We start from the raw sequence: 23,337 nt of genomic DNA, 5'->3' as shown, positions 1-23,337 counted from the left end.
GTTTTATCTTTAGAGCCATAGCAATTAGTCAGTTTATATGCTAGTCAGTCAACAGAAAATAATTCTGCAACAATATATTTAATTGATAAATATTTTCAAGCAAAACATTCTCTGGTCCTAGATTATCAAAATAAATGCTTATGTGTTGTTTTTCTGTTTTATATCAATGTGAACTTTAGAGCTGCAACCACTAATTGTTTGGGAAACACTGCTCCACATTTATCACCATTTTCTGACATCTTATAGACCCAGCAACTGATCGATTAATCTTCAATCAAAATATTGTTAGCCCCACTATCTTTGGGTTTGAACTGTTTGGTTAGTCATATCAAACCCAGTGGGCTCTGGGAAATTTTGAAAGGCACCTTCCAATGTTTTTTTGACGTTTTATAGGGGACATTTTTAAAGGATTACAAAAAAAAAAATTTTGTTTAATTAAATTCACTCGTGATGAAAATAACTTAGTCGTAGCCCAGCTAATCTTCTGTGTAGAGTCAGACCAGACAGCTCTCCTCAAGAATGGTTTTTACCAAGTTTGCTTTGTTTTGTAGGGTGTTGCTGAGGGTGAGGATGCTGTATTATCTGCGCCAAGAAGTCATAGGTGACCAGGCCGAACGCATCCTGGAAGGAGCTGAATCCAGGTTAGTAAACCTCTCTGTGTCTTCATTTTAGTGTCTCTGTAACCACATCTTCTTTCAAGCGGCAACCACCGGGGCTAGAAAATGAAGCTGAAGCAGAAGTGCAAAAAACTGCAGTTCTTTGAACGATCAGTTGATGCTCATTCCAGTAGCCAGTCAGTCCTCCTAGACTCCTGTGTTTAAATGCCTCAACTTTACAGCAGAATTAAACATGTTTAATGGCCTGTTACAAAAAATGATTTTAGTCTCTAATCGCTAAGTTCAACATTCATGACAATTGTATGGGGGTGAATTTTTAAATGTTAGTAAGGCTTAAAGTTGTGCATAATTAAGGGAGGGCCTCTTTGAGTAAGAGGTGGGTGCTGTTTGTTGACAAGTCACCCAAAAGGACTTGTTCAGTGATTGGTTGGACAAAAAGACCCTCTTAGGAGTCAGATGTTGAGTTTTTTGTAATCATGGTTTTGGGCTTGTTTTTTGCTACCTAAAATTAGCATTAGCATTATCACAGTTAACCATAGTTGTAAATGCATTGTGCTAACCAGGCTAGCAGGTAGCTTTAGAGTTAGATCCATCCTCTTGTCCAAATATGGTCACTTCTGGCTCCAACAATCCAAGATGGTCACAGCCAAAATGCTAAACTTAAGGCTTCAATACAGGAGTCTACAAACCAATGGGTGTCTGGACACCCTGTCTGTGACAGGGTGTCCAGACTTCTTTGAATGATGTGGAGATACCGGTGGGCCAGCTGCTTCCTGCAATATAAGGGTTATTTAAAAAAAAAAAAAAATCTGTACAAATTCTGAGACAAACACAACTGTTTCATCTTTCACTTTTTACTGTTCATAAAGGGGTGGCGGTCCTTGACATCTATTTAACGCTACTTTGCTGTGGCCATGTCTGCTAGCTAGCAGGAAATGTCTGCTGTGAGATAACCAATCCTTTGCTTGTCTGTCGTCTGTTTATGAAAATACATTAGTTCCGCCTGTGTAGTTCCTATTTGTTGTGTGTCTAAAAACCGAAAGATAGTCCTGCCAGCATGAGGTGAACGGAAAAAATGCAATGTGACCTTGCTTGATTAATCAATATTGTGTGGTGGGCCACACATAGCATTTTCTGAAAAATAAGCTAAGGGGCTTTTAAAATCAGTCTGAAGCCCATGATCGGCCCTTGGGCCAGACTTCGGACATGCCTGGTCTATGACTCTCCCACACTATAGAGGACTGACATTTTTTTCTTTGCTTCCTCAGTGTTTTTGTTACTGAGCCTTTTCCTTTTCAAGCAAACTATTCAGTTCCTGTTCTGTTTATAACAAATTAATCTGGCAGAGCCACACTTCCTCTCACAGACATCTGGAGATCTTAAAACAAGACCAAGCTTTCTTGTTTGTGATCTGTTTTATTGCTAACTTAACTGAGTCAGTGTGTCTGCATGGACAGGAGAAGTGGCTGCCTCTGGCTTTGTGAGTCTTACTCATCCAACACTTTCTAATAAGAATTTGTCCAAACCTTCTTTAAGTGTCCATAAATTTGGCAACATTTATTCCAAACCCAAAAAGGACATCCATCCTGGGCAGCAGAGTAATTTACAGCATTCTAGGTGTTCACAGTGAATGGAAAGGCTTCCATGTATTGGATGCATCATGAAAGTGAGTTGAGAGATGGTTATTTATATGAATGTGTGATGAATTATTAGTGGAGTGTATTTCTGTCTGTTCTAGTGGCCTCTTTGGCAGAGTTCTTTCTATTCTGACAGATACACCACAGTTACTTTATCTGGGGAAAATGAGCTTGTTATCGCAGTTTTGACCCATTTGGAGTATTGTGTGTTGGGTTTTTTCACATCTTAACTAGCTTTTACTTATCATTTGGCACAAGGCCTTACAGTGCAAGGTTGTTGATGTGAAGGTTAACTCTACTGTTTTCTTCATCTCCTTCTGACAACTCCTTCACTGCTTGCTCCATCTTTTTCTCTCTCTCGCTACACCTTTCTTGCCATCTGTCCATCTCTTCCTCGTCTCTGCAGTCCACTTTAGTCTCTCATCATCTCCCATCCCCCCTCTCATCACCCTTTCACCCAGATGTGATTGCATTTATAATGTGGAGCACGTGCACTTCATGTTGATCTCTCCCGCTCCCTCCCCCCTCCCTCTCAATGGCTACTGTGACAGACCTGGTGTGTGTGTGTGTGTGTGTCAGCGCATGCCAGACGTGAGCATACGGGGTGCCATCGTGCCAACATATGCCAGGGGGATTTAGCATGCCAGTCTTGGCGCGCACGCGTATGTGTGTGTGTTGCCAAGGCCGGGCATGCTGCTGTTTGCAGAGATAAGGGACTGTTTCCCCGGTTTCTTCTCTCCTCCTGTCACCCTCTGTCTTTCTGCTTCCATTGTGTATTGTACCCTTTCTCTCCATAACTAGCTGGAAACACCATTTTCTACCTTCTTCTTTCCATAATGGAGGAATCTTTTTTATTTTTTTTATTTTATTTTGGTGCTGCAACATACAACCCACCCTGCAGAAACCTTGCTCATTATAGCTGTTCTCAGTTTGTCATTTACATGCATGAAGAATTCTGTTGTTGACCAGATAACTGGTTTTGGTTGTAATTTAAAAGAAATTGTTGAGAGCAACACCTCAGAGTCTAAGTTTAGGTAGAATGTTGGTGGCACCAGTATATTGCTCTCAAGTAACTGTCAGTTAAAATGAAACAACTTGATAAAATTAAAGTAAATAAATGAGACCATGGGGGAGATGATTGTGAACATGTTAGTGTTACTCTTGTGTTCCTAAATTTCAGGCTGGGATGGAAACAGAATGTCAGAATGTATAAATAGGTACACTTAAAGGAGCACTCCACTGATTTAACATTCCAAACATAACATTGTTGACACAGGATGGACAGTTTATAGAGAGGTGTTGTGTTTTTCCATATTTTGAAGGATATTCATATTGAAGTGGCCAGTGATTCAAATAATGAGGTAAAAGTAATCCCTGTGATCAAACACCTCAGGCTTCCTACCGCCGTGAACCATCCGTTTCCAACATTTTACCTACTTCTGGCTACAGTATGACATCATAGTGTGCAGGATTTCTTTATATCTTTATATCTGCTCTAGGCATGATACTGCAAGTGTTTAAAGTGTGTAGTTTAGACTGCTACATGTGGCGACATGCCACAGAGAAACAAGTAAATTTGGTTGCTGATGTAGATTTCGTCTTCCTTGTTTTGGATCATATTCCTGATGGAGCATGTCAGGTTGTGTTTAAAAGCTGTTTTCTGTGATTTTCCACGGTAAAAAGTGCTGCTATCCTCTGTCCCAGTTATTCCCCGGCTGCAATGACGGTGCAGAGATGCCGAGATATGGAAGACCTGGAAGCACTGACAAATCAAAGTAGACTGGGCTTTTTCGTGGGGGGGGACTTAAAGAGACGGGTGCTAAACAGAGCCTTCTCAAACAGAGGGTGAATTCACTATATGAGGGAAACCATTAAAGCACATAAACATGTTCGAGTTGAAACCTTACATACAAGTATGTAACTCAAAATGAGCATAATAGGTCCCCTTAGAAAAGGATCATAATCAATGCTGCAGAACCAGAAATACTGTCTGTCTTCTGTTATCTACTTATAATTATGCCTCATATTTTGGTGTAGTGATCACATTTTATTTGTAAGATGGAGACACTGTGAATATTGAAGGTGCAGCTCATAAGACCAAAACACAACTTACAGCTGAATAACTCTTTACATTAACAGTCAGAGGTTCTGAATGCAACAATCAGGACATCAATGTAGCAGCAAACCACTATTTCTTATGTAAAGACATAGTGGCATCCTGAGCAGAGAATGAAGTCACGTGTGTGTTGTCATATGAGTTTCTCTCTGGTTTGTTGTGGTAAGCTGGTCCGGTTGTGCTAGCATGTTGGTGCATGTATCACCCACTCTCTAGTTCCCCCCTGGTTACCACTGTTAGCTCTGTCAGCACTGTTATTGTTTAGCACTGTTTATAGAGTTAGCTCTGTTAGCTGCTAGCCACTGGCTTAGCAACCTCCATGTTTAAAAGTCATATGCTCTAAATTTTTCATATTTTGGATATTAGTTTTTATCTCTGCTCAGCAGCTGACAGCTTTTACAATCTGATTACAACACGAATGGCTCATAATCTAATTTCTGCCCTTCCTTTTGTTCTTATCTCCGCTCAGCACTGAAATACAAGTCTGATGCCCAAATTGAACACACACAGTTTAGTTTAATTACCAGTGATATGATATGTTTATTTCTTTCACAGTGAGCTCGATATTTGGATCCCCCAGCCGTTCCATGCCGAGGTCCCAGCTGACTGGTGGGACAGTGAGGCCGACAAATCCCTACTCATTGGCGTCTTCAAACACGGTAAGAAACCCACACCGGCATCCTCACCCGCCTCCCGTACATACAGATCCACATCTTCCAACACGGCAGCCATAACGCACATACACGGTGAATACAAAATGAACATCACACACCCACAGATAACATGTCAGCACCTTCAGACACACTCCAGCGGCTTCCAACCCAGTAAGCATCACGCAAGCACACACACACACACACACACACACACACACACATCATATTCAAACCGGGTGAGAGCACACATACAAACACATCCCACCCACTTCTGCTGCCACTGGTTGATTGGTGTTGCTATGGTGATAGCGGTACGCAGCTGGCAGGCTCAGTGTGCTATCGGGAGTGTGATTGATGGCTGGTTTTACCGCGAGCTGCAGTTGTGTGTTTGTGTGTGTGTGTGTGTGTGTGTTTCCACTGTGCAGTTTGTTACAGGTGTTAATGTTACAAATAAGAAAATTAACAAAAGCAACTTTCAAGGTTAAAATAACAAAATCTGTTCTCTCCGTTAACTGGTAACCGGGTTATTTGCATTGTCATTTGGAGAAGTTGCGTGAATCTCCAAGTGAGCCACCTTTTGGTGGTGACTGAATGTGACTCCCAGTGACAGACCGATGAGGCCGAGTGTCGTGTCTGTGCGCTGCGGATGGAGACCCTCATTCATATTAATTTGGCATAATTGTCATAATTTTTCCATCATTGCCACCCTCTATGATTCAATTAGGACACACACACACACACACATACACACACACAAGAATACAGGAATACAAAAGGGCTCACCCATAGTTAATCATAATCCTCATTCACTAGGGAGGCCCTTGGGTGGGGGGGGGGGGACTAACACACACATCCACACACAGTGAGCTTTGTATGCAGACACACACAGGCACACAAAACAATGCATCACATATACACAGACACACACAGAAAAGTGATGGCCTGTAAAGGCCCCGATGATTAACGTTTGGCTGCGGGCACAGAAGTGTGTGTGAGTGTGAGTGAGTGAGTGAGTGAGTGAGTGAGTGAGTGAGTGAGTGAGTGAGTGAGTGAGTGAGAGAGAGAGAGAGAGAGAGAGAGAGAGAGAGAGAGAGAGAGAGAGAGAGAGAGAGAGAGAGAGAGAGAGAGAGAGAGAGAGAATGCGTCACATCTCTCCTAATTGAAATGTGATGGAGAGAGAGAAGGAAGGAGGGATGATGGAAAGGTTGAAGGAGAGCGTGGCAGTGTGGTTCTGTCATGGTGGTCGTCCTCGCTCCTCTTCTCCTTCCTCCTGTCCTCTCCACTCTCATTTCTTCCTTCTGTCCTTTTTTCCCCTCATCTCACCTTCTCCTCTGCATTTTCTTCTCATTCCTCCCATTCCCCCACCCACCCACTCTCTCTCTCTCTCTCTCTCTCTCTCTCTCTCTCTCTCTCTCTCTCTCTCTCTCTCTCTTCTTCACTGTGTGTCTCAGTAGGATCTGCACATTCTAATCTGTTCTGCTTGAATGCCCCTAACGGACAAACACACACACAGGCACCGTTTCTCACACCCACTAGCTCACTTTCACAGACGCCATGACACGCACTTTTCCCCTTTTCATTCTCTCCCCCTCTCTATCTCTCTCTCTTTCTCTCTCTGACACAAATGAGCACCTGCAGGCTCACTTGGATAAGCACACACACAAACAGAACGGAGGCAAGTGTACATGCACAGATACACACGCACGAGCTGTCTGTCTTGTCAGCAGCTGGCTCCTGGGGTCTGCCCTTCTGCTGCTGTTTTTGTCTACTCCTTCATTTAATATTGGATGCTGTGTGTGCGCGTGTGCATGTGTTAAAAAGGAGTGTGTGTTGGACTGTGTAGCATCATGTCTGTCTAGGAGTGAGCTAGAAAGCACAACTTTTTTCCCACCTTTCTTTCTAAGAGTTTGTCTAGCTGTGCGTTTGTTGACCAATAACTTTTAAGTCTTTCTGAAACTACATCGACTCCTTCCTGATTAAAGTCCACTTTGTAGCCTCTGCATTTCCAGAGATGGATTTCAAGCCTCTGTATTTTTTCTCTAACTCTCTTCAGGCTATGAGAAGTACAACTCGATGCGAGCTGACCCCGCCCTGTGTTTCTTGGAGAGGGTGGGCATGCCGGACGCCAAGGCTATCGCCGCTGAGCAGAGGGGCACCGACATGATGGCAGATGGCGCCGAGGGGTAAGAGAGCAGGCTTCACTCCCCCTTCCCTTTAGTATTATTTACTCTGTTTTTGAGTCTTCTATCTCTGTCTGTGATATCACATTTTAATCCCTTTTTCCAGTCTCTTTCCCTTTCATTGTTCACTTCCTACTCCTTTGGTGAGCTTTAACACAGCTCAGAATATGTAAAAGGGACAGTTCACCAAAAATCACCAAAATCAAAATATTTATATTTACTACTCACCTGTAGTGCTATTTATCAGTCTAAATAGTTTTGGTTGCGGAGTGTTGGAGATATTGGCTGTAGAGATGTCTGCCTTCTCTCCAGTATATAGGAACAAGAATGGGACTCTGCTTGTGATGCTCAAAGCACCGTAAAAATACATTTGAACAACTCAACAGCAATGTCTCTCTAGAAATCATGACCCAGTTACTTAAGATCATCCACCGACTTTGTTGTGAGCAGTTTCATGTAGAAACTATTTTTTCTTCCAAACGACACATTTCAACCATATTATTGCACAGAAGGAAGTGTGCATCTACTCATAGACGAAAGGCACGTTCTCATGACAGATGTAAACATTAATGGGGTCCTCCTCGGGTGAGCTGTAACGTTAGCTCAGTGGTGCTAGGTGAGCGAGAAGTAGACGAGAAAATGTGCATGCAGGCAGATATTCAGCTGAGCTGTTCTGTCAGGAGATGCAGTGACTTAAAACAAGGGTGAGTAAGGAAAAATAATAATGTTACATATAATTTGTTAAGCTTTGAGGAGAGGGCGTCTTCTAGCTGATAGGCTAATTTAATACGAATTAATACTATTGTGAAAGAATTAATATAATATTGTATGGTGATGAAACAAGTGGTTTACACCCTTATCCATTATATTGAAGAGAAGGCAGACATCTCTACGGCCAGTAGCTCTAACTCTCAGCAACTCACACCAAAACAATGTGGACTAATGAATAGCACTACAGGTAAGAGATAAACTACATTGTTTTGATTTTGGGGTGAAATGATTTTGATCTAAAACAAAAACGCAAATTGCCAAATAATCCAGTATCTCCAAACATGTAACTGAGAACAGATGTAGGCCTACATGTTTCTGCATCTGATGTACCTTTTCTGTTTGTTTAAACTTAAAATTGGTTGTCTTTACTTCCTCTGAAACATGCTTATTATAAGTGATTGTATTTCCCCAAAAACCTTGATGTTGATTGAAAATTCCTTGAGTTAAATGGGAGCCATACTTTGTTGTGTTGTTTTTTCCACCTTCTTTTTAATATTTTCCTTTCCCCTTTGCTGTGTTGTTAGTTCTCCAGATATTAAAACTGAAAATGATCAATCAGTGAAATTTAACTCACTGTTTTTCCATGAAATTACAATCTTGAATTCCTTGCCTTTTCCCCAACCTCTACAGTGAGGATGAGGATCCAGAGTACAAGCCACTGCGAATGCCTTTTAAAGATGACATGGATGACTTCACCAACTCACCACTGGATGACAAAGATGACACTGTGGAAGGTGAAGCCGAAGGTACACTTAATATTCACTTAAAATTCACCCACAGAGGGAGAGGGAAAATGGTGTTCTCAAAGCAGAATAATTTAATAATGTAAGCTTTTTATGGGCAAAAGATGAGAAGGTGACCATGCAGTCTTCTTTACACAACATCCACAACAATAGTCCTGTACAACCCTAAGCAAAATCTTACCAGCCCATTTTAAATCAGTTTGTTTTGACAAAAACTGTTGACCATAATAAAATGGAAAACTCTGAAGTAAAATAAGATGACATAACTGTTGGTTTTGAATGCCTTAGTGAAGTATTTCATGTAGAAATCACTGTGTTGGTGACTGCTATAGGCTTTTCAGTGAGAAATCTACAGGATTTTTGCCATATGAGCACATGAACATGTTAAACATTCAAACTTCAACTTCTTCAAATGTAGAACAAGTGATGTAATGGCCACTCTGCTACTCTCTCTGTCTTCTCACCTCTCATATAGCGAAATCAGGTGAAAACGGTCAAAGTGCTGCTGTGGGCGGAGCTTCAGGCTCCAATGAGCGACTGTATTGGCCAGCAGCCTCGGCTTTGACTGCCCGTCTGCGTCGCCTCATCACGGCCTACCAGCGCTCCAACCGCAGGGAGCAGCTCCGCCAGGAGGCCCTCAACCGGCCCGACGGACGCAGACGGCGACGCAGAGAGTTCCTGCCTGCCATCGGCATGGTTACCGATACAGGAGGAGGAGGGGCGACTTACATCCAAGATGGAGCAGGGGTGTTCATGACAGAAGGAAGCCCGTATCTGGCTAAAGGAGGTGCTTACTTTGCCAAAGGTGGGCAGTTCATGCCAGAGGCGTCACCAGTGATGACTGCCAGCTCCCTGATGACTGATGGAGCCATGTACTACAAGGAGAGAAGACAAAGGTAGTGTTACATTCAGTGTCACAGAGTTACAAGTTTTCTTTAACTCTTGTGTATGGATACATATTGATGTAAAACAGCTTTTAAATATACCAGAATCATATGTTAGTTTTTGTAATGGAGAATATATTTTCAATAACTCATTAATTTTTGTCCTGTTAGATGGACTCGTCGTGAGGAGGCTGATTTCTACCGTGTAGTGTCCACCTTTGGAGTTGTCTTTGACACCCAACGTCAGAAATTTGACTGGGCACAGTTCAGGGCCTTTGCCCGACTGGACAAGAAAACAGATGAGAGCTTGGAGAAATATTACTATTCATTCATTGCCATGTGTAAACGGGTCTGTAGGATGCAGGTCAAGACTGAAACAGGTAGGAAGAAACATAAATTGTGTGGGGTTAAGGTGCCTTTTCATTGTTATGTATTGTGTAACTTAAGTGTCAGAGTTTGTTTGCGAGTACTGGGGGAAAGAACAGTCTAATATGGTATTTCTTGATTTTCTTATTAAAAAGGTCTGTCCTTTATCTCATCAGAACTCCCAGACCCAACCCTGATCATTGACCCCATCACAGAGGAGCGTGCCTCTCGCACCCTGTACCGCATTGAGCTGCTCCGCCGCATTCGAGAGCAGGTCCTCCCCCACCCACTGCTCTCTGAGCGCCTCAAGCTTTGTCAGCCCTCCCCAGACCTCCCGGAGTGGTGGGAGTGTGGCCGCCACGACCGGGATCTCCTCCTGGGGGCCTCAAAGCACGGCGTAAGCCGCACAGATTATCACATTTTAAACGACCCTACCTTGGCCTTTCTTGATGCCCACCAGCGCTTTACAAGCCAGCGAGGGGCCGGTGTCAGCATTGGACTTCAAGGAGAGATCACCAAAGCGGGGATGGGTGCAGTGGAAAGCACCCCTGCACCCCTCCTCACTTCTGCAGAGCTGGCAAGCGCCGCAGCTGCTGCCAAAAATGCAGTTAAAGAGGAGGAGGGAGAAGGGAAGGAGGTGAAGATGGAGGTGGAAATGGAAACGGAGAAAGGAGATGCCAGCAACATTCCATGTACCAAGACTGAAACTCCTGATGAACAGAAGGAAAATGAGGGAGAGGTTGGAGAAGGGAAAGAGGAAATCAATGCTTCACCGAGAAAGGAGGTGAAGAAAGAGGAAGAGGAGGCCCAGCCAAAAGTAGAAAAAGAGGAGCAGGAGGAGCAGAAAGTGGAGCAGAGTGGAGAAGAAGAGACGAATTCCAAGCCAGGAGATGACCAAGACAAAGACTTAACAGAAGAGAAGAAGAATGTTGACTCTCTCAGGGAGCGGATGGAGAAGACCACTGCGCTCACGGAACATCCTGACTCCTCTCCTAAAGCACAACTGGACCACAAGGCTGCAGAGCAGGAAGATGGAGAGGAGAGGGAGAACCCAGAGGCTCTTAAATCTCCAAAGTCCGCTGACACAGAGAAAAGCCCAGAGGAGGAAGAGGAAGAGAGGATGGATGAAGATGACAAATCAGAGAAATCCTCCCAGGCTGAAGGTAAGTGAAAAGTTTATTGCATTGGAGGTGGTCAGAGTCATTGATCTCAGTGAGCACAATGTTTAGACTTTTAGGTTTGGGTAATCAGAGAGACGATGACGTGAAGTTCTAAATGCAGCTCTTACACAACATTGATGTCTCACATGTCTAACTTTAACTGTACTCTGGTTTATTATAATCCTCCTGTTTATTTGCCCTGGTTGTCAGCTCCCGTCATTGCTGACACCACACTCGGTCACAGGCCTATTTCTGGTCTTTCCCCTCGTGACTTGGCAGTGTTTTAATAAGTTCCAGGGGCAAGAGAATAAAATGAATTCGGATCCCTTGATAACGATTTGGAAACCCTTTTTAATTAAGAGCGACAACGTGACTTTCCCTCCCTCCACAGCGAGTGCTGCGTCAGAGCAGAAGAACTTTGATGAGGAGAGTATCGCGTCTCTGAGCACGTCGGCTCAAAACGAAACCAGAGACGGGTTCTGCCCCGATGACCTGCCGGAAACGTCTGCACTGCAGGCCTTACAGGACCGCACCTACTCCTTCTCATTCTGGCCTAAGGTGAGTCTCAGTTAGCAGTCAGACCAATAAAAGCCATGCGCTAATAAAAGCTGAGTACTAATCATGCAGTTATCATTCAGTAATTTCAGTTACTTCCCTTTAGTTAGCTCTTAATCGCCTGTCAATAAAACTCAGCAATTCTGTGTATTTCAAATTAAATCACAGTGTTAACGATTTGTGAATTAATTAGTGTAACAGTTTTTCTAACAGTCATTAAAGAGAAAGGCCTGATTTTTTTAAAGTGGGATTGTATGAGGTATTTATCCATAGTCAGTGTAGTGCATACAGTAGATGTCTGTCAGCATGCCTCCAGTTTGGAGAGGCAGGCAGGAGAACCGCCACAGAAGCTAAGCGATGTACTGCTGTGGAGGGGGCAGGCAGCAAAGCATTAATTTGCCCCACAAGAAATATCATTTTAAGTGTATGCTATACTGAGGATATTTTCACAGCTCTACCTTGCTGCAGACAGCCCTTTCCAACTGGGGAGCCATTGACAGCTTCAGTTCCTCATCTATGCTCTGGTAAAAGCCACCACTGACAAAAACAGTAATTTTAGCGTGCTAGACAGCTGCTGGTCTGCAGCCTCCTCAAACAGTTAATTTGTCTTGTCGTGTGATTATGGTAAAACCAAACTAACCCTTTTAAACTCCAAAGTCAGACAATAACTGAAAATAACTGATTAAGGAAGGCAGCAGTAGACCAGCAGCTCCTGTGTTAGGCGATGTTAAATTGCTGTTTTTCTCAGTGGAATCTGGTTTTCAAGAGAACAAAAAGACATATAGACTGAAAATTTAAAACTCAGATTTATCCATTATGAAAACAAACGTACTACCCTATATTCAGTGTCTCCAGAAAGAGAGAGAGAAATGATTGAACCATTTGGAGGCTGTTTATTTGGAACATCTGTGCAGGAAGTTAAGTTTCATCAACGGCTGCATAACAGCATTTGAAAAAGGCCAAAGTAGACTCCACTGGAATTAGTTGTTGAATAAAAACAATGTTTTAAAAGAGAAAGTCAGAGCAGCAGAATGAGTATTATATGACTCTGGTGTTGTACTAATGGTATTATTGCTGTGGAAATGTATCCATCAACATGGCTGCTTCTTGATCAAATATACTTCTAAAAACAGGGAAAATTTGGAATGATGGTATGTCTCTAATACAGGCCTATAAGTCTGTAACTGTTTGAGAATGGACTACACTTTCTAGAATAGTCCGTCATCACCTCTCTCCATTCTCTACCCCCCTCAGGATCGAGTGATGATCAACCGGATGGATAACATCTGCGAGGCCATCCTAAAGGGCAAGTGGCCTGTCAACAGACGCCACATCTTTGACTTCCCCAGCAACCTGTTGCCAGGGCATGGCTCCACGGTAACCGCGGCGTCTGTAGCCACTGTGACCGAGAGCCCGCTGCAGAGGCGGAGTCTAGCTGAGCTGACAATGGCCGGCATTCATACACCTTACAGTGGGAGTGAGGATAAAACACTATCACCCCAGCTTCATGTGAGTGTTTGTGCACACACACACACACACACTCACACTCAGATATTTGATGTTTGATGTCAATTTTTCAACTTAGTTTTTCATCCATCTCAAAATGCAGCCAGTTTTAAGCGTGAGATAGTTTTAGCATTTCAGGCTAATGGCAATTATATTTGTTTATATTAAACCCTAGAATCAGCCTGTTAGCGCTGTGTGTTAATGTCATCTGTGGTAACTATTGCTGAAGTACCAGTAACAACCATATGACAAGCTCCCCTTGGTAAGCTTCTGCTGTTAGGCTGACCCAGGTGTAACTGTTTACCTGATGCTGCAGGAGGACGCTCTGAGCCTGTCAGTGCCTCGCCAGAGGAGAAGGAGGAGGAGGAAGATCGAGATTGAGGCAGAGAGGGCAGCCAAGAGACGTAACCTGATGGAGATGGTCGCTCAGCTGAGAGAGAGCCACTCTGCTGCAGAGTCCCAAAGCCAGGCTATAGACCTCACCAAGGTGCTCACACAAACTCACACACAGTCCAATTAGTTCCTTATTATGATTCTTAATTAGGAACTGCTTAACCAAACTACCAAAAACTTAACGTCATAGTAGTTCTTACTGAGAAACAGAGTCATGTGTTTTTACTAAAAGTGATTTGAATTGTTGTTCAGGGGATACACCATCACCACAAGGCCTCTCCCTCATTGGCCGGCTTCCCTAGCGCCCTGGTGACAAGCCCCTCCCTCAAAGCGCAGATGGAGTTGCTGCAGCAAGCCCCGCCCTCAGGACACAGAGCCAATGGCTCGCTGGAGGCCGACCTGCCCATCATGAGGAGGAGGCGGGGCCGCAGGAAAAATGTGGAAGGCCTGGAGCTGTTGTTCATGAGCAACAAGAGAGCAGGAGGGGTATGGAGTGTTTGTGTCTTTTAATAGGCAGTAAAGTTGCCAGCATTGCAACACAAGACAAGACAGTATGACTGTCTTACTAAATATGTCTTTCCTTCTCCCCCACTTTATGTGTCCCTTCTGAACTTTCAGGATGATGCTGATGGGACAAAGGCTTCAGGTGTGGAGGGGGTTCAGGATGCTGCCCGTGCCCACAGATCCCTCACCGTCCCAGAGCAGAACTCTAGTGCCAGATCTCTTGCTTCTGGCAATCTGGAGGAGGAAGAGGCAGCAGTTTCTAACAAGGAGCTGGGAGAGTGGCTGAGGCAGCACCCAACATACACCATGGACATGGCTGGATTCACACCAGTACGTCATCCTCTTTTATAAATATATTTGAATATGTTTTCTTCCTCTTCACCTTAAGTCCTTTGTTAGTGTGAACCATTAAAGCCTAAGCATGATTATATCTTCAAGGACTGGTCCATCTGCATTTTTTCTGGGTTTTTAGAATAAGAAACACCTACTCAGCCATTAGCAAAAAGCGGTGATGTAGGTTAGAGTGGGAATCGCTGACAATAATAATAACAGAAAGGTTTTTGAAGTTGGGTTGTAGAAGTATTTATCCATAGTCAATGTAATATTTTCCCTGCCTTACATTGCTGTCAGACAGCCCTTTCCAACAGGGAACCAAAGCCGTTATATCGCTCTCTTCAAAGCCAGACTCCTTTGACAAAAACAGCAGCAGGTCTACTGCTGTCTAACTCATTTAGTTTGTGTTATTGTGTGACTTTCTGGTCCAAACAAGCATGGCATCCACAGCAGTACATCTGTGTAGGTTGGGGGGTCAAGAGGAATTCAGGAAGTCAGTTTGGAAGATCAATAACACACAGTTCTCAAAGAAGGCTTGCCTCAATCACAAAGAGGCTCATTTGACCAGTTAGGGAATTAATATGTAGTACCATCATCATGCAGAAACCTACGTCAGGTCACATGGCACGTTTTTAGAAGGGCTTGGAAAAATAACAATTTTATGCTAAAATATATGTACATCAAATTTAAATGTGTTTATTTGAATATATTATGAACACTACTGAGAAGCTGCATAATGATATAAAAACCTCAAAAAATTAGTAAATAATGGACCCGTACCTTAACGAAGTTTTCTCCTGTTTATTCTTGCTGCCTTCTTTTTCAGTGGTCTTTTTTCTAAACCACAAATAATTCACACTTTCCTTTCTGTTTTTGTTTCCCTTCAACAGAAGAGCGAGGATTTACTGCTGGCTCAGTTTTCTAAGCCCAAACAGAAGCGCCATCGCTGTCGAAACCCCAATAAGATCGACATCAACACCCTGACTGGGGAAGAGAGAGTGCCTGTGGTCAACAGACGCAATGGACGCAAGGTAAGTCGACCTGAAGCTGAAGCATATCTGGATTCTCCATTTAAAACAGCTGGAAGTAAAAACTGTGCAGTAGTTCATATCCAAGGACAAGCGTCCTGCAAAGTTAGTGTCTGCGTGTTAAAACTGCGTGTCTCTACATGAATTGATTTTCCATAATAAATTAATTCCATCTTCCTCTTCCTCAGATGGGCGGGGCCATGGCTCCACCAATGAAGGAGCTTCCCAGATGGTTACTTGAGAACCCAGAGTATTCTATTGCCCCTGACTGGACAGATATCGTCAAACAGTCTGTTAGTAACCAAGAACAAACCTACTGTTTTCATTACATGTGTCTTTAGAAATTGTGGGTTTCAAGTGAAACTAGTTGCATCATTGTGTTCCTTTGTGAAACTGAAGTTGTTTTCTGACCTAAAACCCTCCTCCACACAGGGTTTCCTCCCTGAAGCCATGTTTGACCGCCTTCTGACTGGCCCTGTAGTCAGGGAGGAGGGCGTCCGTCGTCGGGGGCGACGACCTAAGTCTGAGATCGCCAAGGCAGCTGCCGCCGCCCAGGCAGCAGCAGCAGCCCAGGCTGCCCAGGCATCACTGGCCACGGCTGCTTCATCTGCAGGTACAAGCTGCTGCTAAAGCAACTACTTTATCACGCATGCAAATCCACATGTACCAACCAAAAAGCTAATAATACAATGGCCAAGCGCCACAGAGGAGAAAATACTGAATTTGTCAAAAAAGAAGCCTATTAAGTATGTATGATTGTTTAAAATTTATATCATGTACATAATACAATCACATAAGAAGTTCCTAAAAAAAAAAAAAAAAAAAATCAAGAATAATGAAAATAATTCCTGCAGTTTTGTGTTCACTATTTGGGTTAATTGTACAGTTTATCAGTTGCTCTGTACTGATATTGTTTTGCATTGAATACAATGTGAAATATTTACAAAATACCTCCCTTACTGACGGGTTGTCAGTTTATCAGTGATAGTGAAGTGGTCTCTTAAGGAACTACTCGTTAAGCTGGGATCCGTTCAACTTCATAGCAGGTAGTGTTTGTGATTTAAGGGTTACCGAGCTTCATTTAACCCTGCCTGTGTGTGTGTGTGTGTGTGTGTGTGTGTGTGTGTGTGTGTGTGTGTGTGTGTGTGCGCGTGTGTGTCTGCAGGAGGAATCAACCCTCTGCTGTTGAACAGTCTGTTTGGAGGAATGGACCTGTCGTCCCTCCAGAGCCTCCAGTCTCTTCAGTTGGCCGCTGGTCTGATGGCCTTCCCTCACCCCACCGACCCCAAACAGGCCGCTGCCAGTGCTGCCGCTGCCTCCATGCTGCCCCTCATGCTGCCCGGCATGGGAGGCCTGCCCAACATGGCCGCTGCCCTCCCCAACATGTTCAGCCTAGGCGGGCTGTTTGGTGGTAACCTGGCAACGGCTGCAGCCGCCGCCGCTGCCGCATCAAACTCCATCGCTGCCACTTCACAGAACACCAACGGAACAGCAGAGGGAGAGGGAGGGGAGAGCGATGAGACAGCAACGACGAAGAGAAAGAGAGATAGCGAGGAGAAAGAGGAGGGAGACGACTACGAAGAGGTGGGAGACGATGACGAGGATGAGGCTGATGGTAATGAGGAAGGAGCAAAGAAGAAGGAGAAAGAGGGTGAGGGAGCAGCAGAGAAAATGGAGAAATCTGTCAGTGATGTCACCGTAGCTCCTCATGTCCCAGCTGCTGATTCGACGGCTGAGGCATCCATCAACGGCGATGCCGCAGCCCTGTTAGCTGCAGCTGGCATGTCAGCCAATTCCCTGGCGTTCAACCCCTTCCTCCTCTCCACCATGGCCCCTGGCCTCCTATACCCCTCCATGTTCCTACCTCCAGGCCTAGCGGGGCTCAGCCTGCCCGGCTTCCCCACCGCCTCCACCCTGGCCGAGCTGCAGAACGCCATGGCCGGAGCTCTGGGGAGCAACGCCGTGACCACAAACCCTCCGAGAGACGAGGAGGAGAAGAAGGGGGGGCCGAAAGCTACAGGAGAGGAGGAGGAGGTGAAGGCAGGAGGAGAGAGGGACTTGGCTGAGGACAAGGAGGAGGGAGCAGAGGAGGAGGAGACAAGAGGCGAGGATTCAGCCCTGGAGGATGGAGGGGTGGGAGAAGAGGAGGAGGAGGAGGTGGCGGCATCTCCACAGAAGGACAAGAGTGACTGAAATGAAACACAAAACTGACTGGCCTTGGACATTACCTCACCTCTGACCTCCCCCTCGCCACGTTTACACGCCTCCACCACAGACATCCAAACTATTATGAATCCTGTTTTTTCCCCCTTTTACATTGTTGTTGATGATTTCTCTCACTCTTTGTTATTTTTTGGCCAGGTATATTTACTATGCGTCAGAGAGAACGAGGTGTGTGTGTGTGTGTTAAGTTAAATCTCTCTGATCGACAGTGTAGTCAGGGAAACTCCTCACAGCCACTCGCTCAGAGCTCGGCTCCTCTTCAAAGACTCTTCCTTTCTATCTGGACGGCCTGTGTGCACTGTGAACGGTGCACCCACACTTTTCTCTCCCACAATCCTTCAAACAGGACTTCACAAGGTTCCAGTAGTACTATTAATATTATTATTATTGCTGCTTTCAGCTCTCAAATCTTTATTTTTTATTTTTGCTTCCCTCTCCGCCTGGACTGTTTGTTGTAGCAGCATTTTTCTGACATCAGTTCTCAAATATACAGCATTACAGCTAACCCAGCTGTCTGTCTGACAAAGCTGCTGCTGCTGCATAAGGAATTGTGGGTAATGAGTTGATTGAGCTGTTCTGTTTCAGAGCAGATTTTTAGTTCTCACATATCAGACCAGGTAGACTCTGAGGAGGGAAACGAAACCAGACTGGCCTAAAACTCAGTCTCACACACTGACTACCACAACACACATATTCCGACACATACTTGATCATTAGCTGCACACACATGCCGCTACACACACACTAACCCCCTAAAGCCTCTCTGTCATGTGACTGTTTCTGGGAGGACTCCTCCCCGCAGCTGTTTTCCTTTGAGTGTATGTGTGTGTGTGTGTGCTTGTGTGCGTGCACACTGAACCAATACTGTTAACCCAGTCCCACACTGTTTGAATACCAGTCTTGAGTCTTTCCACTGCCACATCTGAATCCTGTCTCTCTCTCTCTCCAAGGCGGCTGGTTTTTGCTCAGGAGTGGCAGGCGGGCTGGGTCTGCTACCAATCAGGCCTTTTGATTGGTCCGCTCCATGCAGCCAAAACCAGCCGTCCCAGTTTGGAGGTTTCTGTGAATGGATTTGGAGCGGTGGCCCACACAGGGATGTGATGTTTCAGGTTTATTCTTTAAAGGGGGCACATGAGATGGATGATTTTCCCGGTCGCTGCCACATTAAAATCCTTTTGTTTTGTTTTGTTTTTTAATTTGTATTTTTTTCCTTCATATCCCGGTAGTTTCAGACCAAGTGCTGCTTCCTAGTGACCTTCTCTTAAAAAGACTGTTTCTCTAGTCACACACACTGACACCAGGCCTGGCCAAAACAGGACTGAGACGCATTTTCAACGGAGTTGGAAATTCACAAGTTTCTATATGAAGTTCAACTCTGGTCGCTGAGTAAGTTTTAAATACTTGAAGAGGCAGGTGGTGCTTGATTTGTTTCCATCTCTGAGGCCAGTTCAAGTATTTGAGATAAATCAAGCGCTGCAAGTGGTTCAAATATTTGAAAGTACATTCAAACACACACTGTGGCCAGGTCATATTAACATTTGCTATCACAGCCAGCCCAGCAGACGCAGAGAGAGCCAACAGGGACTGAGGGGAGAGATCAGTTTTTGCTGTTTGGAAGACACCTTCCCCTTCGACTTCCTCGTTCTCCTCTCTAATGCTGAGACAGCAATAACCAAGGCAGCTTTTGAATGTTCCAACATCACTCTCCCAACACACACACACACACACACACACACACACACTCACACACACACTCACACACACACACTATATGAATAACCACAAGTGTCGTATGAATAGAAAAACAAAACTAAAACTGTAAATGATGACAAATAAGTACTGCAATCAATTTTGTCTCACTCTGTTCCTGTTGATGCACTGGTGTTAAAGAGTTAAAATAATCAGGTACCTTTATTACTTAGCTACTTTTCTTGAAAATGGACTTTTTGTTACTTTTAGCCAGCAAGCTGAAGAGCATTACCTCAAAATTCTTATCTAGCCTTGAAGTTTACAGACATACCATGTAAATGTTTTTTTTTTCTTCCTCTTTTTTTGGTGTTTGTCTTTTTGGTTTTTTTTTTTTGTTTTTTTGGAGACATCATGTATGATGAATTGTAGCTATGATGCTTTTAATAAAAGTGAATCATGATATTCGCCTAGGAAACCAAACCTCCGCTTGGATCTCATTATTTGCTTCACTCGTCTTCACATGTGTTTGTAGGAAAATGTTCTGATGACACTTTGTGTTTCATTTGATTCCAGGATGAGGTCACATTCAAGCACTTTTTTTTTTTCAACCAGCTCAACTAAAACCACAGCTCACTGATAATTCTTACTGTCTATGAACACACTGGGGTTTTGTGTGTGTGCAGTAGATGCAGTCCCACTGAGCAGGCTGGTTTGTTCGATTCCACACAGGGACTACTGGGACCTTGATCACCTCTCCAGGGAATTCTATCAACTTCCACCTTGCTTCACTGTTGTTACTTTAAATGGTCTTTAGTCTACTGGAGTAAAATCATGAGAAAATTAATGAACCGGGAAAATAATCTTATTACTCAAGGTCCACTCCAAAGCAACTTAAGCAAATTTGGCTGTTGAAGATGGAGAAGTGGTTAAATCTCTGAAAAAAAAGAGGACTTGGAGATAAAGGTATCGTAGAGTTTAACAAAGTCAAGTTTACGTTCAGTGTTTCTTACAAACATTGAGATTTTTTGAAAGAATCTGAAACTTACCTTTTAGCCTACATTAAGTTGTTTTTTCATCATCCTTGCCTTTGCTGCCAAAGTCTTCTAATGTCTTAAAGATCCAGTTTATAAGATATGGCATCTAGCGATGAGGATGAGACTTCTCCGAGTTAGGATTCCTTCAGTGTTCATTGTTCAGGAGGTTTTTACCAGGAGCTGAATTATTGGCAAAGGTCTCTTTTTCTCTGAAACAAACTGACCAGGTGACTTAAAACAGTAAAAACACTGAATAAAATAATTTCAAGTTACAAATCAGAGTTTCTGGTATGCTGCTTAGCACATCACAGACGGGCCACTGCTAATGTGTGCTCACCTATTTTCTCTGATAACTGAATGTGTCTCCTCCTCCCAAAACAGCCGCACCCAGTGATTTAAACTGATAACACTGAAGAAATATGACCCTCTTTAGAGCCAGTGCTTGGTTTGTCTGTTCTGGGCTTCTGTAGAAATATGGTGGTGCAACATGGTGATCTCCATAGACGAGGATATGCTACCTATGTAGATATAACCACCTTATTCTAGGGTAACAAAAACACAATGATTCTTATTTTCAGGTGATTACACACTAAAGAAAACATCCTTATTATATTCCATTTCTGACAATATATTTCCCTAGATCCTACACACTGGATTTTTAAAACATATTTACTTATTAAAGGCCTTAAAGCATATTTAATTGTGTTAAGTTCTGAATGGATGGATCACTGTGAGAACATTTTCATATATTGAGTGTAAATTCATGCTTGTATGTAACAGGAGTCTTAAAGGCCTGGTAGCAGCCCCTAGAGGCCTCAGTGGTCATTACGTGTAACTGGACCGCAGCAGTGAGAACAGACTGGCGTGAATAAAGCAAAGGTTTTGATTAGAGATGTAGATGTTGCAGTCATAAAACAGTATACAGTATGTGTCAGCATTACAGAGGAAAACAGAGAGCTGAACTTACATTTCAGGTCAAATTGAGGTGAAATAAGAGAACAGGAAATTGCCAGGCCGGGCCTTGTATATGTGTGTGTGTGTGTGTGTGTATGTGTGTGCGTGCACTCCAGCCAGCCATCAGAAATGGCCTTTCTCCCACTGGAGCTGCTGACAAAACACAAACTGACAGCCAGACCCCACTGTCTGTGTGTGTGTGTGTGTGTGTGTGTGTGTGAGAGAGAGAGACAAAGACAGAGACAGAGAGACACAGAGAGAGAGAGAGAGAGGGAGAGAGAGACCGGATTGAACATTGTGTGATTTTGGCTGTTCTTTTCTTGTACCATGACACTACTAGCTTAAACTCATGTAAGTTGCATTCAAAGGCATGGTGGGATGTCTGTAAACATAGGCCTACAGTAGATATAAACAGTGTGTTTGTATCTATGTAGGAGCTCACAAGTAATTGTCAATCAGTCTATGAAAGACTGCTTTATATTTTCAGTATAATTGCAGTAACATCCGTTGAACCATCAGGAATTAAAAAAAAACACTCCTGATAATGAGGGAAAAAAAGTTGAAGATTCACTAGTCAACACAGACTGTGCCCACTTGGTGATTGACAAGAGACACTGCATATTCTGGCTTTGGTGCAGGAAGCAGAGGATGCCTGCCTCCACAGTTTGTCATAGGTTGGTTCAGGTCATGTGGTCACCCTTTCACTTTGCTCCCACCTGAAATTGTTGTCATGTCACTATGCCAGTGATGCTTTGAGTTAAATGCTAATGTCAGCATGCTAACATGCTCACAATGACATGCTAATGTACTGATGTTAAACAGGTATACTGTTTACTGTGTTCACATCTTAGGTGAGCATTTGCTTATTGAGGTGAATGTCATCAGTTTGCAGAAAGCTTTTCATAAACAAAAGTATTGGACGGATTCATATTTTTCTCTGATCATGGGACAAGAGGAAAAAGCCCGGGAACAGCTAAGTCCTTAGGATTTATTATCTGGGAATGATGACTATGTGTACAAAATTTTTGTACCAATTCATCCAGTACATGTTATGATATTTTTCAGGATAAGACATGCTGGTGGTGCTAGAGGAAAAGCCATGAGATCACTAAAAATCATTAACATACACACTCTGGGAGCCCTCAATGTTGTTTCATAGTAATCCATCCTATAGTTAAGATATTGTCCATCAGGGGCGTAATTTAAGGAGGGGACCCAGGGGACGTGTACCCTGCACAAGGCAGTATTACACCCCTCCACTTTTTAAAGTCCAGGAAAGGTATGGAAGTTGGAACAGTGTTTTTATGTGATAAATTGTAGATTATGGGATTGAGAATAACTAAAAGTAATAATTTAAAAAAATTGTATAAAACCTTTAAAAGTGGTGACAGCAGTGGGGCTAACGCATTACAAAAGTAACTTGTAACAGTAATATATTACTTTTTAGCAGTAACATACAGGATTTCAGGTAATATTATTACATTTACAATATCACGTAACATGTTACCACCCAAAAAAAAAAAACTGTTTATCGTTTTCATTTTTCATTTAGCCACACTGATTCACACTGCACCACTTCCGCCAGTGCACCACCGGAAAAAAATATCCCCCAAAGGTTGTTGTGTCTTGTCATTTTATTCATTATGCTACCTTATAGTAGTGCCAGTGATCATGTGCATTATCATGTCCAGTATGTTTCCAATCATATACTTACACTGTATGTAAGTACTTACAGTACTTACAAATGAAGGCAGCAAGTAATGTGTAATACATTACATTTTGAGAGTAACTTGCCCAACACTGTGTAACAGTATCTATTACAGTGGAGTTTAATGAGGCTAAAGTGAAATTTTCGCTGTATCTCTAAAAGTATAGAGGAGATAAAAACAATTATTTTGCATTGCCTACTTTGTTACATATTAACATGGAAAAATGCACTTTACTCCTCGCTTGATACATTTTACTTAATTGTGCCACTTTTATTGTTTTAC

General features: G+C 43.3%; 1 protein-coding gene across 2 annotated transcripts in view; it reads left to right on the top strand.

The window, feature by feature from the left end:
• The window catches only part of chd7 (chromodomain helicase DNA binding protein 7), a 95,464-nt gene extending 75,626 nt beyond the window's left edge, over positions 1 to 19,838 (top strand). For both annotated transcript variants that reach the window (XM_033651020.2, XM_033651019.2), the window contains exons 26-41: positions 552 to 641; positions 4,926 to 5,029; positions 7,077 to 7,206; positions 8,605 to 8,720; positions 9,193 to 9,613; positions 9,773 to 9,981; positions 10,144 to 11,130; positions 11,519 to 11,685; positions 12,937 to 13,191; positions 13,505 to 13,675; positions 13,834 to 14,067; positions 14,200 to 14,415; positions 15,309 to 15,449; positions 15,635 to 15,739; positions 15,879 to 16,059; positions 16,612 to 19,838. In XM_033651020.2, coding sequence (XP_033506911.2) covers positions 552 to 641; positions 4,926 to 5,029; positions 7,077 to 7,206; positions 8,605 to 8,720; positions 9,193 to 9,613; positions 9,773 to 9,981; positions 10,144 to 11,130; positions 11,519 to 11,685; positions 12,937 to 13,191; positions 13,505 to 13,675; positions 13,834 to 14,067; positions 14,200 to 14,415; positions 15,309 to 15,449; positions 15,635 to 15,739; positions 15,879 to 16,059; positions 16,612 to 17,639 — 4,555 coding nt within the window. In that variant the 3' untranslated portion in view covers positions 17,640 to 19,838. The remainder of the gene's footprint in view (positions 1 to 551; positions 642 to 4,925; positions 5,030 to 7,076; positions 7,207 to 8,604; positions 8,721 to 9,192; positions 9,614 to 9,772; positions 9,982 to 10,143; positions 11,131 to 11,518; positions 11,686 to 12,936; positions 13,192 to 13,504; positions 13,676 to 13,833; positions 14,068 to 14,199; positions 14,416 to 15,308; positions 15,450 to 15,634; positions 15,740 to 15,878; positions 16,060 to 16,611) is intronic.
• The last annotated feature ends 3,499 nt before the right edge of the window (positions 19,839 to 23,337 follow it).

Source organism: Epinephelus lanceolatus, chromosome 12 (genome assembly GCF_041903045.1).
Source record: "Epinephelus lanceolatus isolate andai-2023 chromosome 12, ASM4190304v1, whole genome shotgun sequence".
Lineage (NCBI taxonomy): Eukaryota > Metazoa > Chordata > Actinopteri > Perciformes > Serranidae > Epinephelus > Epinephelus lanceolatus.
This window is presented reverse-complemented; position numbering and strand designations above follow the sequence as displayed.